This window comes from Ovis canadensis, chromosome 13, assembly GCF_042477335.2.
Source record: "Ovis canadensis isolate MfBH-ARS-UI-01 breed Bighorn chromosome 13, ARS-UI_OviCan_v2, whole genome shotgun sequence".
NCBI lineage: Eukaryota > Metazoa > Chordata > Mammalia > Artiodactyla > Bovidae > Ovis > Ovis canadensis.
The window spans coordinates 88,699,574-88,713,415 of NC_091257.1; the positions used below are offsets into that span (position 1 = coordinate 88,699,574).

General features: G+C 39.4%; 1 protein-coding gene across 4 annotated transcripts in view; it reads left to right on the forward strand.

The window, feature by feature from the left end:
• Positions 1 to 13,842, forward strand: part of STK4 (serine/threonine kinase 4) — a 122,184-nt gene that overhangs the window by 7,563 nt on the left and 100,779 nt on the right. For 3 of the 4 annotated variants that reach the window (XR_011248277.1, XR_011248276.1, XM_069548637.1), the window contains exons 3-6: positions 4,508 to 4,636; positions 7,748 to 7,862; positions 10,336 to 10,500; positions 12,678 to 12,845. Coding sequence is in view for 2 of the 4 variants with exons in the window: in XM_069548637.1 (XP_069404738.1) it covers positions 4,508 to 4,636; positions 7,748 to 7,862; positions 10,336 to 10,500; positions 12,678 to 12,845 (577 nt within the window). In the remaining 2 variants the exon portion in view is untranslated. Of the gene's footprint in view, positions 1 to 51; positions 4,637 to 7,747; positions 7,863 to 10,335; positions 10,501 to 12,677; positions 12,846 to 13,842 lie in introns of all 4 variants that reach the window. The other variant, XM_069548638.1, reaches the window with a different exon arrangement.

Genomic DNA, 13,842 nt, shown 5'->3' on the forward strand with positions numbered 1-13,842 from the left:
AAATATAAGGAGAAAATAAGCTAATTATGATTATTTTAAATTACATTTTAGATCTGTGGATGTCTTCTTTAAGGACCTTGGAAATTTCCCAGTGAATCTGTCACCAGAAAGAAAACAAAGCTTCAGATCTTCAAATGTTATCATCATATTGTTGTTTTAAATGTTACCACAAGTGCTTGGATTTCTGTCATCCTGACTGAATGAGCCCGAGCAAGCTTCATTTAATCAGCAGAGTCCTGAAGGAAGGCCTGACCTGCGCTTCCTTCCTGAACACAGAAGACCATGCCACGGTTCTGGAAGAGGAATGGGTTGTGAACTCTCACGGACTTGGGCCTTATGTAATGAGCTCTGGCTAAAGGATTGTGTCGGATTCCCAAGACTGCCGCCATTCCGTATTTTGAGGAAATTGTGGATCTGTGGCAGAGCAGGGTCAAAGCTCCAAACCAGAATGGATGGACAGCCCTCAGAAAGTGTTTTGAATTAGAGCCTTCACCTTTCTTCCTTCTTTTGTATTTAAAGTTTTACCCGTTGACTCATTAAGTTTTTAACCAGGGGATAAGAGCAAAAACATTTTGCCCATAGTTTTGTAACTAGTGAGTGATATGGTTAAGACTGATACCTGGTTAATTTGGCCTCAGATACTATATAATTTCTATTTCTCTGCATTGACCCTTGCCTTGCAGAGCTTGTGTGAAGCACCTCCTTTGTGGTATTATTTGTTTTGTTCTCTGCCAGTTAAAATTCATTGAGTCACTGTAGTTTTTTTTTTTTTGTAGAGAGTCAGGTCTTGGACTTACCTTCAGCAAGGGGTTCTTGCTGAAGCCTTCTAAATTGTACTCTAAGTGCAGTCTGGAATTGTGAATCTTAATCGTTCATATGAGCTCTTGGAGTTTTCTTGGCTGTCAAGATAGCATAGTAAGATGTGGAGGGTTTTCTAGTCAAGATTTCTCAGTGCATGCAGGAACCTCTCCTTTCCATTTCAAATATATAAGAATAATGAATGAAAGTTAGTTTTTTAAAATATAAGGATACATAGCCAGCTATAGACCAGGGATAGAAAAGATAGCTGTCATAGTAATAGGAGGGCAAAGCATGCCGTGTTGTTGTCGGGAGATTGGGCTTCCTACAGGAAATTTTTGTATCAGTTGCCTGTGCCCTGGGGAAAAAGAGGGACTATTCTGACTATAGGAACTGGGCCTGGCGTGTATTCAGGTATGGTGTCTTGAAGGCTGAAAACCCTAAATCCTAGTGCAATACCTAGCTTAAACTGTACAGCCTCAATAACTGAGCTAAGGGAATCATGAAACCATCATGATGTCATGAAATGCTCAAGAACAGTGAGCACTGTATAGAAAAGAATCATTCAGAGTAAAATGAAACCCATATGAGGAAATCCAGTGCCATTAAATAATCAACAGATGTAACAAGTAGGAAATTCCCACCCAAGGAAATAGAAATAATGGAGCAATCTGAAATGGAATTTCATGTTTATTTACAATTTTCAAAAAGATAAAAGGGAATAAAATCCTTAAAAGACAAACACAAAATTATTAACACGAACAGCCCCATGAGAAAGAAACAGCTGAGGGGCCTGACAATGAAAACTACAATAATTGAAGTTCTAATGCCCAGTAAGTTGCAAAAGCTGTCAACTGGACAAACTGAAAAGAGAATTTGTGAGCTGAAAGCTAGAAATGAGACTGATCACAAAATGCAGGACAGAAATGCAGTGTTGGAAACAAGGGAGACAGCATGGATTGACAAGGTCCACTATAGGTCCAGTACGAACTCTAGAAGAAAGTTGGAAGAGACAGGAAATAAAGAGATAATACTAAGAAATTTCCAGACTTGAAGAAAGACATATGCCTTCCGATTGAAGAAGTTTATGAAGTGCCGAATAAATCGACTTCTAGTTATAGTAAAATTACAGAATGTGAAGGATAAAAAGGCAATCTTAAAAACTACAGGAGAGAGCGCAAGATTACCCATGAAAAATGATAACCCGATGACAGTTGACTTTTCTACAATAGAAGCTGATAAACTACAGTACAAGTGCTGAGAGAAAGCTGTTGTCAAAGAAGAATTCTATATCCAGCAAAACTCATTCCAAAGTGAAGATGAAATAAAGAACTTCTTTACCCGTATGGGACCTAGGGCAGTGGTCCCCAACAGTTTTGGCACCAGGGACCATTTTCATATAAGACGGTTTTTCAGGGACCGGGAGTGAGGGGAATGGTTTTAGAATGATTCAAGCATATTGCATTTATTATTCACTTTGCTTCTAATCTGTGGCAATCTCAGGCTATTCTGCCTTGACTTTAGGTTAGGATTTGTGTTCCCGTGAGAATCTAGTGCCGCTGCTGATCTGACAGGAAGCAGAGCTCAGGTGGTCATGTGCGCAGTGGGGAGCGGCTGCAAATACAGATGAAGCTTTACTCACTCACTTGCCCTCCACCAGTCACCGCCTGCTGTGCAACCTGGTTCCTAACAGGGAGTTGGGGACCCCTGACCTAGGGTATCAGTAAATTTGGATGAAAGTTACAGACTACCCAACTAATAGTGGCTAACCAGTAAGGGCATTTAATAACGAGCAGAAAAATCTGGGGGTGAAAGATTAAGCATTTCTGTAGTCTCACAGTCTCAAGATGGCCACTTCAGAAGCAGGAAAGGAAGTGGCAGGTGAAAATGGGCCACCTTGTTTGCTTCTTTTTTTATCAGGGAAGAAAGTCTTTCCCAGGGACCCTTCAAAAGAATTCCTCTCAAATTTCACTGGTCTGTACTAGGTCTTTGACTTACTGCTAGTTTAGTCGCTGGCAGAAAGGGATCAGAATCCTGGGACTGGCTTGGATCACCAGCCTTTATCTCCTGGGACCAAGCATTTGGTCACAAAGGTTTGGTCACAAATCTTGGGGTTGTCTTATCAAGGAAGATAAGGCAAGGCATGTTTCCCGTGAATGTTAGTTCCCTGACTAGGGATTGAACCTGCATTCCCTGCATTAGAACACACAGTCATAACCACTGGCCCACCAAAGAAGTCCCCCTTTCTTTTTTTCATGATACTTTTGTGGTTACTCTCAACTGGCTAAAACCCTCCTGTTTCTTGATTGGAGGGACCAGAGTAAGGTAGCAGTTTTTTTTGTTTGTTTTTTGGTAGCAGTTTCTTTTGTCTTGTGTGTAAGATACATGATGGCAGCTTTTTCCAGTGGCCAAGGAAGAAGAGGCAGTGGTTGGATCTTCCACACATGGTCAGTGGTTGTCTTGCCCTTGCAAAAAATAAGTTTCAGGCAACATTTAGATATCATTATATTAGTTTCGCCAGTGAAAGAGTCTGATGGAATGGAAATTTTTTATGTGCTTTGCATAGATATTAAAAAAAATTTTTGTGTGACTTTCACATTGAAACAATGCTTGAGTAGCATTTTGTTAGCTAGAGCACTCAGCTACTTTGATGTATTAGGTGCACTGTTATTTTGATCTTTCTTTTCACCAAGGGAGTGTGAAGAAACAGGTGTGTTTGGAAACTGTGAAAGACAATTTGCTCATTATTTCACTGACAGCCATCCAGGATTTAAGTGAAAATATAATCTGTGTAAGATAATGATATCTCATTTAACCATCGCAATTCTCTTGTAATGTTGTCATTTTACAAGTGAGAATATTGAGGTACAAGGTTAATAATATATCTGATGTGTAATACTGTAATAAGACGGATAAGTAGTGGTGGTAGGACTCCAGTCCTGGGTCTTTAGATTCTAAATGTATTGCTGTTATAGCCCCCAAATTGAAAGGCTACCCAACCTTTTATTTATCTTGATAATAAACTCTTAAGGGAAGGTGAAGCGAAAGATAAAAAGAATTAAAGAGGAGTAAAAATTTCCTAACATTTTCAGTATTATTGCAAGCAAGAGGGGCAAGGACTAAAAGGCAGCAAGGACTAAAAGGCTTTGTGATGCTAGAATGAGTGCAAGAAAAGGAAGAGCCCCCCCCCCCCCCGCCATGTTTTTTTGTTGTTTTTTTTTTGCCCTAATACAAATGTAGAGAGAATATAGGCTTTGTGTTCTGACACACCTGGATTCATATCCCGGACTGACTGCTTATTTATCACTTCATGTAACCTTGGGGAAGTCGTGTAACTTCTCTGAACCTTTTCTCGTTTGCCTGTAAAAGAGAGATAATGACCCTTTCTCGGCTTTTCTGTAAGGGTGAACCTCAGAGGATGCTGCTTCCTGCGGACAGCAGAGATGGTAGCTACTGTCCTTATGACTGTTATTTCATACTCATATAATCAGTAAACTTTAAATGGGAAGTGTATAAGTAGTTCTCTTAAGGACAGTTTTTCCCCAAAGTATCAATACTTTAGCTATCTCAGTTTTGCAAGTGTAGCTAGGTATATATGTCTTGGGCACCTGGGGATGTAAATTAGAATGGTGAGTTGCTTGTATTTAAGCGCTTTTTAATCTCTTGGCTTGTTTTGGCTTTGTAAGTATCCTTGTCCCCCCAATTACAGGTCCTATGGCAGCGTGTACAAAGCTATTCATAAAGAGACCGGTCAGATTGTTGCTATTAAGCAAGTTCCTGTGGAATCAGACCTGCAGGAGATAATCAAAGAAATCTCTATCATGCAGCAATGTGACAGGTAAAGGCTTATGGTGTTGTTCTGGAGATAATAACACTTGAATTTGCTCTGATTTAGAGTTTGACTCCTATAATTGCATCGACTCAGATATTTTGCAAAAGGGGGAGTTTAGTGGACTTCCTACACGTTTCTTTTCAGAAAAAAAAAATGATGAAAAAGTTTGTGTGTTTCAGCAGCTAAACTTTCAGAGTTTCTATTTCTCCATTGTTTTGTTTTGTTTCAGTTTAGCCCTTTTCAAAACTAGGAAGAAGAGGCAAAGAGGCAGAACATGGTGCTGGCTAGCCTTTTTTTGATAATGATCTCTCTCACTTCCTTCTGAGAAAACATTTCTGCAGACAGCTCAGAAGAGATAGTTCAAATGCTTTTACTTCCAGAAACCTTAGAACAGCAAACGTATAAAAAGAGAATATATAAAGAGAGTATAAAAAGAGAATACTTGTTTATATATTACTGTTCTGTCCCTTCCTTCACAAGTTTAAGAAGCTATTCCAGCTGAGAGTAGTTAAGTGTTTTATTTTTGAGGAACTAAGATTTGTCAAATGCTGCAAGCAGGAAGTCGGGCCAGCAGGCAACCGCAGAAATGCACGTGGTTTGCCCCAAATTTCCATGACAACATGGGGTCACTGCAGGGGAGCAGGCATCCTCAGTTCAGATTGAGAAACACAAGCTGGGGCAACTCTTGGGAGTTGAGAATGAGAAAGTCTTGCACCCCAAGGCTGTCTTCATCCTTCTGAAGCTGTTTGGGTCAGCAGATAACTCAGTCTCTCCTGTTGGTAAAGCTTAAGATAGATGGGGCTACCTGCTAGGCATTTTTTTTGGAGAAGGCAGTGGCACCCCACTCCAGTACTCTTGCCTGGAAAATCCCATGGACAGAGGAGCCTGGTAGGCTGCAGTCAATGGAGTCGCGAAGAGTCAGACAGGACTGAGCGACTTTCACTTTTCACTTTCATGCATTGGAGAAGGAAATGGCACCACACTCCAGCGTTCTTGCCTGGAGAATCCCAAGGACAGAGGAGCCTGGTAGGCTGCCGTCTATGGGGTCGCACAGAGTCAAACATGACTGAAGCGACTTAGCAGCAGCTGCAGCAGCTAGGCATTTTGCCCAGAAGCCCTTAAGTCTTATAGACTTGTGAATGCAATCACTTTTCTTCTTCCCAACTTTCTTTTTTTCCTTTTCAGGAATAAATTTGTTAAAGATTTTTTTACATAGACTATGTTTTGAAGTGTTAGTTGCTCAGTTGTGTCTGACTCTTTGCAACCCCATGGACTGTAGCCTGCCAGGCTCCTCTGTCCAAGGAATTCTCCAGGCAAGAATACTGGAGTGGGTTTCCATTTCCTTCTCCAGGGCATCTTCCTGATCCAGGAATCGAACCCAGGTCTCACGCAGTCCAGCCAGATTGTTTACCATCTGAGCCACCAGGGAAGCCCTAGACCATGTTTATAAAATCTTTATTGAATTTGTTACAACACTGCTTCTGTTTTGTGTTTTGGTGCTTTGGCCATGAGACACGTTCCCCATGGATCTTAGTTCCCTGACTAGGGATCGAACCTGCATCCCCTGCATTGGAAGACACAGTCTTAACCACTGGACCACCAAGAAAGTCCCCTTTTCTTTTTTTCATGATACTTTTGTGGTTACTCTCAACTGGCTAAAACCCTCCTTTTTCTTGTTTGGAGGGACCAGAGTAAGGTAGCAGTTGTTTTGTTTTGTTTTCTTTTCTTTCTGGTAGCAGTTTCTTTTGTCTCGTGCATAAGATATATGATGGCAGCTCTTTCCAGTGGGCAAGTTGGACTTTGCCACTTTTGATAGGCTGTGTAGGAGCTGTGTTTCAAACACAGTGTGCACATGCCTCTAAAGATGAGAGATTTCAAAGAGCCTACTCTGTGCTAAACATCATAAGGAATACAGAGAAATACAGGGCAGCACGCTTGTCCTCCCGGAGTCTGCAGACTGTAGTTGAACAGGCCAGGCTTATATATGTACGGGAAAATCTAGTTGATGATGCGTGATTGTATAGGATATATTCCAGCAGTAAATACCTGACAGTAATTGCCTTATGGAGACAATAAACACTGTAGAAATTCAGAGATGGGAGCATAGATGTGGTAATATGTTATCTTAAGAGATTTATTCATCTATTTCTTCATTAATATTCATTTTGCATATGTGTGTGTGTTTTCCTGACATCCTGTCATTTTGGCATGTTTCCCAAGGATGAAGGGGCATTTGAAATTTTGAGAGTTAAATCAGCTGAGTTGGTTTTAGCCTCTTCCGTTATTACATTGTGCAATATTACTTAGCCCTGATAATGATCTAGCTAGTTAAAGCTGGTAGCTTCAGAAGACACATTCTTTTTTTTTTTTTCCCCCAAATTATTTCATTTTAGAGGGATTTTGACTTTTTCCTGAACTCTTTCTTCAAGATTCTATATTTCAGGTCTGATTCTGAATATTTTTCCCTTACAATAGATTGTAGTGTAGTTTTATTTTTCCTTATTACAAAGTATATGTGACTGCTCGGGAAAATGCAGATAAGAAAAGAAAACCACATTTCCCTTTGGAGAGATAATCATTGTTAAATACTCCTTGGTATACATGTCCTTCTGTATGTCTTTTTGGAGTTTTACTGTGCTCTCTGTTATGTAATCTGCATTTTTTGTTTGTCTTTTGGTAAGCAGAATCTTCTCATCAAATATTCTTCTATTACATTTTCCACGGATTCGTGGTTTTTCCTTTATACAGATATATCATTATTTCTTAAATAAACTCCCTAATGTCAGACATTTAGATAGTATCTAAATTTTCACTTTTTTAAGCAGTTCTGTGACTATGGTAACTCTTTCTTTTTGAAATCTGTGATTCTTTTCTTAGGGTGAGTTGCAGACTTAGAAATGCTGGGTTAAGGGGCCTACAGTTTTTGCACTGGTGTAATTTATTGCCCACCAGAAATCAATGCTATTTTAATTTCTTACCAAGAGAGTGCCCATTTTAACCTTAAATATGAATAATTGATCTTTTGAGCTGAGAAATGGATTTGCATGTATTTTACAGCATGAATTCATAGGGATGTTTGAAGGTTGTTCCACTGATTAGTACTGTCTCTCTCCCTAGCCCTCATGTAGTCAAATATTATGGCAGTTACTTTAAGAACACGGACTTGTGGATCGTGATGGAATACTGTGGGGCTGGTTCTGTATCTGATATCATTCGATTACGAAATAAAACGGTAAGTTTACCTTCTGGAATCGTGCAGCGGCAACTGGTCTCTCACACTGTCTTTTCTCTGCTCTGTATTCATGTTCACTCTCCTGCTAATGTATCTGGACAGATGGCTGTTGCATCTCCCCCTTTCCGTGCTTCTTTCCCCTCTCTGCTTTTTGATGTCTACTAAATGTGGCAGTTTTGATACCAACCAACCTAGTCCAGTGAAGTGCTTTACTTGTCTCTTGCTGGGGGAAAAATGACTATCAGGTCTTAGCTAGGTCACGAGTTCTTTTTTATTTTTTGGCCCTGCCGGCTTTTCTCCAGTCGCAGCAAGGGGGGCTACTTTCTAGTTGCAGTGCACGAGCGTCTCTTTGTGGTAGCTTTTCTTGTTGCGGAGCACGGGCTCTAAGGCGCAGGGGCTGTGGTGGTTCCGGCTCTCATGCTCTAGAGCACAGGCTCAGTAGTTGTGGAGGGTGGACTTGGTTGCCCCATGGCATGTGGGATCTTCTGGATCAGGGATTGATCCTGTGTCTCGTGCATTGGCGGGCAGATTTTCCACCACTGAGCCACCAGGAAAGCTCAGCAATGAATTCTGAGTGTTTAGAGTTGGTTGGGTTTTCTCCTTCTGCCCAAGTGTTCACAGGTTAACTCCCACTAAATCCTCCTCATCAGATTCCTCTCTGTGAAAGATAGTTTGCTGTTACCGTGATGGCTGGGAGAAAAGCTAGGAGTCATGATTTCTAGTTGCGATTCAGTTGCGTAAACTCTTTGTTTATTCATTAGGTAAGTATTTCTAGAACACTGATCTAGGCCTTTGGGATCCAGTAGTCAGTAGAACAATGTCCCTGCTCTTGTAGAAGTGCATTTTCTAGTTATTAAACCCCATGGATTCTTCCATGCCTTAATGTATCGTTTGATTTTTGTGACACTCTTGAAAAAAGGTGATTTGCCTATTTTTCTAGATTGAGAAACTGAGATTCAGAGACATTACTAGATAACTTGCTTAAGTCATAATGCAGAGTAGAGCCAAGGCTAAAGACTAGATCTTTCTAAACCCAAATCACGTATTTTTTGTACCACTGCTTATTCTCTTCTAAATGTGACTTGTTTGTCATGAGGGGGACTGATTCAGAGTCTGTTGATTGAGTTTGTTTAGAACTGGGCTAGGATCAGCACAGAGTTAGCATTGGACTGATCAGGTGTTCTGTGTCAGTCTCCTGTATTTTTGCTTACATTTATTCATCATCATTTAACAGATATTTTTTTCAGGACCTGCTATGTGCCAGGAGACTCTCTTGGTGGTGGAATTCAGTAGTAACCTAATCAAAGGCATTTTAAAATGGAGTTCACATGTGCAATAGGGAAGATGTCACATGAATAAGTATACAGAGTATGTATAGTATGTGAGATGGTGATAATGTTGCATTAAGCTATAAGTAGGATAAGGGGATAGAGAATGATCTAGGAGTGGAAGGAGCTAGCGAAAGCCTCTCTGTTCCTAATGAGGTAATGTTTGAGCAGAGACAGTGACATAAGGAACCATCTCATCCAGAAATCTGGTTAAAGGGCACTGCAAGCAGAGAGAACAGATAAATGGGCCCCAGAAGTGGGAGTGTGTTTAGAGTTTTTGAGGAACAGCAGGGAAGCCTACATGGCTGAAACAGGATGAAGAGGTAGAAAGTGGTAGAAGATGAAGGTAGCTGGGAGCCAGATAAGGTGAGGCCTTCGTGAGAACTGGCTCTCATTCTGAGTGACTTAGGAAGGATTTTGAGCAGATATTTAGCAGAATCTCAGTTGCAACATGTGCGATCTAGTTCCCTGACCAGGGATCGAACCCAGGCTCCCTGTGTTGGGAGAGCAGAGTCTTATGGACTGAACCACCAGGGAAGTCCCTGACTTACATTTTAAAAGGTTCGTTATGGCTGCTGTGTGGAATATACATTATATAAGGTTAAGGGCAGAAGCAGCGAGACAAGTTAGGAGATTATTAGAACAATTCAGGCGAGGCATGTTGGTGGCTTGAATCAGGGTGAACCCAGAGGATATAATTGCATATAGTTTGAAGATAGAGAAGAGTCAAGGATGACTTCAAGATTTTTGACCGGAACAGCTAGAAGAATTAAATGGCCTTTTACTGAGAGAGAGAAGACCGTGGGAAGAATAGAGTAGGTGGGTGGTATGGAAAGGGGTAGGGTGGTGGTAAAAATAAAGAATTTGATTTTGCCATGTTGTGCTTATGATGCTTGTTAGGTATTCAGCTGGAGGTGTGGTGTGGGAAGATACATAAATCTGATATTTGGGGAGAGATCTGGCTTGGAAATATAACTTTGGGAGTGGTCAGCATAGCAATGGTACTATAAGCTGTCAAATGCTATTTTACACATTGAATGAGATCTTATTTATATTCTAGGAGAAGAGTTTGGATCGAAATTTTTTTCTCCTTTTTCAAATGTGCTGATGTAAACTAATAGTATTTTAATTTCTCATATTTTCAGTTAACAGAAGATGAAATAGCTACAATATTACAGTCAACACTTAAGGGACTGGAGTATCTTCATTTTATGAGAAAAATACACCGAGATATCAAAGCAGGAAATATTTTGCTCAATACAGAAGGTCACGCAAAACTTGCAGATTTTGGGGTAGCAGGTCAACTTACAGTAAGTGAAAGTGTTACTTGCGTTGGTAACTTTCAGGTCTTTCTTGAGAACTGTTCTTTTTATTTATTTATTTTAAAATGTAATATTTAATATAATTGTGTTTAAAAAAATTAAAGAATGTGCCAATAGGTTACAAATGAGCTGGTAGGTTATTTTCGATCCTTTCCTGGGGCTCAGGTCCCATAGTTTAACTCTGTTTAGCTTGAAAAAAATAAAAGCTAAAACAAGAAATGATAGAGTAGACGTTTAAATTCTTTTGGTCTACGTCATCGTATTTACAAAAGGAATAAAAATTAAATCTAATCGGCTTTCCTTGGATAAGACATAACGTCATCTCATTCAGCCTCTAGGTAGCAGTTGGCAGCTGCTTTACTGAGAGCGTTCTCCTCATTTGGTTCCAAAACACAGGCTCTTGATTTTCCTCCTACCTCAGTAGTGCATGGCAATGAAAAACATTATGCTTTCAAAACAGGAAGGCTAAAATTATCTGATTTTGTAAAATATATGAGATGTGTGAAATATGTGTAGAAAACAGAGTTCTAGATAGATGTATACAAAAATTTGCAGCAATGTCATATATCAGGTTTCTTGGGTGATAGAAAGCTACGTCCATATATAGTTTGTTTAGAGCTTTATCATGTAGGTTTTTTATTTTTAAAAAATTTAAATGGAAAACAATTAAACATTGCTTCGATGTTATTAAAAAAAAACCAACAACCTCAGGAACTTATTCCATATCATGATTTGTGGGCCCTTCAAAAGATTTTGTTGTTAACACATAAGTAAACAATACCAAACAGTATTATCTAAATTACAATCTTTATTGAAAAGAAAAATTCTTCTGGTGCTGTGTAAAAGATATTATAAATTTAAAATATCAGTTGTTTTTTAGTAATTGACGGTTTTCACAGAAATAGAAAATAACAGTCTTGAAATTCATACGGAGCTAGAAAAGGCCCCATATATCCAAACCAGTCCTGAGAAAGAAGAACAAAGCTGGAGGCTTCATACTTCCTGATTTCAAACTATGTTACAAAGCTAAAGTGATCAGCACAGTATAGTATTGGCATAAAAATACACACACAGACCAATGGAATGGAATCAGGAACCCAGAAATAAACCCGTGCTTATCCAGCCAGTTAGTATTTGACAAGGGAGCTAAGAGTGCTCCACGAGGAAAAGACAGTCTCTAATAAACGTTCTTGGGAAAATCTGATACTCACATGCAGAAGAGTAAAACTCGACCTGTTTCTTACACCACTCACAAAAATTAACTCAAAATGGATTAAAATAAATGTAAGGTCTGAAACCCGAAAACTCCTAGAAGAAAACATAGGGGAAAAGCTCCTTGACATTGGTCTTGGCAATGATTTTTTGGATATGATACCAAACGCACAAGCAATAAAAACAAGAATAAACAGTGGGACTTCATTTAAATTTTGGTTGGGATTGAATTGAATTGTGTTGAGGTTGTGTTGAATCATAAATCAATTTGAAAAATCCTTCCATCTTCATGATGTCATGTTTTAAAAGTCCTTTTCTGCTCCAACCTTATATAACTATTCATCTGTACTTTCCTTGAGTGCTTTTTGGATTTTGGTCTTTACATTTAAAATTTTAACCTATTTGAACTTATTTTGCTGAAAGTATAAGTTAGGAATTCAAGTGTATAGTTTTACAAATAAATAGACAGATGCCCCTTTTCCAGCCTTTCTATTATTATTATTTTTACAATACTTGTGCATCTATCTTGGGATACTTATACATAGGATACATTTCTAGAAATAGATTTCAATCAAAGGATATGGACATTTAAAGTTAGTAAATATTGCTGAATTGCCTACTAAAACATTGTACCAACTTGTGTTCCTTTATCATTGTATTTTGATACCTGATTTTTTTCTATGCTATTATCCATATGAGTTGTTAGTAATCTTTTTAATTTTTGTCAGTCTCATTTTGGTGTTTCATTAACTGGTTGATAGTTATTTCTGTGTTTTAATAATTGAGAATCTTTTATGTTTCAATGTCATTTGAATTTGTTTTGTGACTGACTTACTTGCTCATGTTTGAGTACAGTTTGTGTATTTCAAGCCCATGACAATCACTATTGTTAGAAGGGACTCTTTCTCAACAGTTTCAGTGGTTAATGTTGATCTCTCTCCTTTCTGTTTCAGGATACCATGGCCAAGCGAAATACAGTGATAGGAACACCTTTTTGGATGGCTCCAGAAGTGATCCAGGAAATTGGGTACAACTGTGTAGCAGACATCTGGTCATTGGGAATAACAGCCATAGAAATGGCTGAAGGAAAGCCTCCATATGCTGATATCCATCCAATGAGGGTAAGGAAATGGACAGAAAACCAGTGGGATGGTCAGTTACTGGTGATAATGAGAAACTGAGTTAAATGAGTTTCTTGGTTAGGTACCAAACAGTAAATGAATTAATTGTAAATAATTGATAAGTGTCAGTTTAGACTTCAGATGATATACTTCCACTAGTTGTAATCACTAATTAAGTCAAGTGTAATCCACCCCTGTTCATTCTAGAAGCTGTGTATTGATATCTCTCTGGCAGGACTTGATTGGTTTGACTTGTGCAGTGTATGTTTTTAGTAATTCGAGCACTCACATATTAAAAAATTTTAATTTATTTTTAAATTTTTGACCGTGTTCCACAGCATGTGGAATATGAGTTCCCTAACAGGGGAATGAACCCACACCCCCTGCGCTGGAAGCAGAGTCTAATTCACTGGACCACCAGGAAAGTCCCCGAGTGCTCACGTTTTAACATAACAACATTAATTGGAGCTGCGAAACAGTCCTCTCCTTTATACAGGGCATGCGCTTTGCGTGCCCTCCGCGGCTCCCTGTTCGCCCGTATCAGTCATAGTGTATTGCCGTGTTTTCTCTGTTTTTCTTATACTAGCCTTAAGAGGAAAGCAGAGTATTTTCAACTCATATCACTAACACTCAGCCTGATTCATTTGTTGTCTTCTTCTTGCCTGGCCTGGGTAGGGATTTGCATGTGTGATTTCTAGAGGCTCTGTGCTCCCTGACCTCCATCCAGTTCTGGAGTGTGAAAAGCCCACACGTGTCTCCATTGACACTCCTTCAGTGTTTCTGCATTAAGCATTTTCCTGACTTTCCCCACCCCCAGAACACCTCATCACAGCACTGTTGCAAGACCTTGACCCCTGCCTTCCACAGAGGCTCCAGAGTCTTTTCCATACCACCCAACTCAGCCCCTCCTCTTCTCTTATTAAGCAGTCCTTCTGTTAATAGACTTAACAGTTTTGTTTGTTTTTTTTAAGCTATTCACATGCCCAAAGGTAAGCAC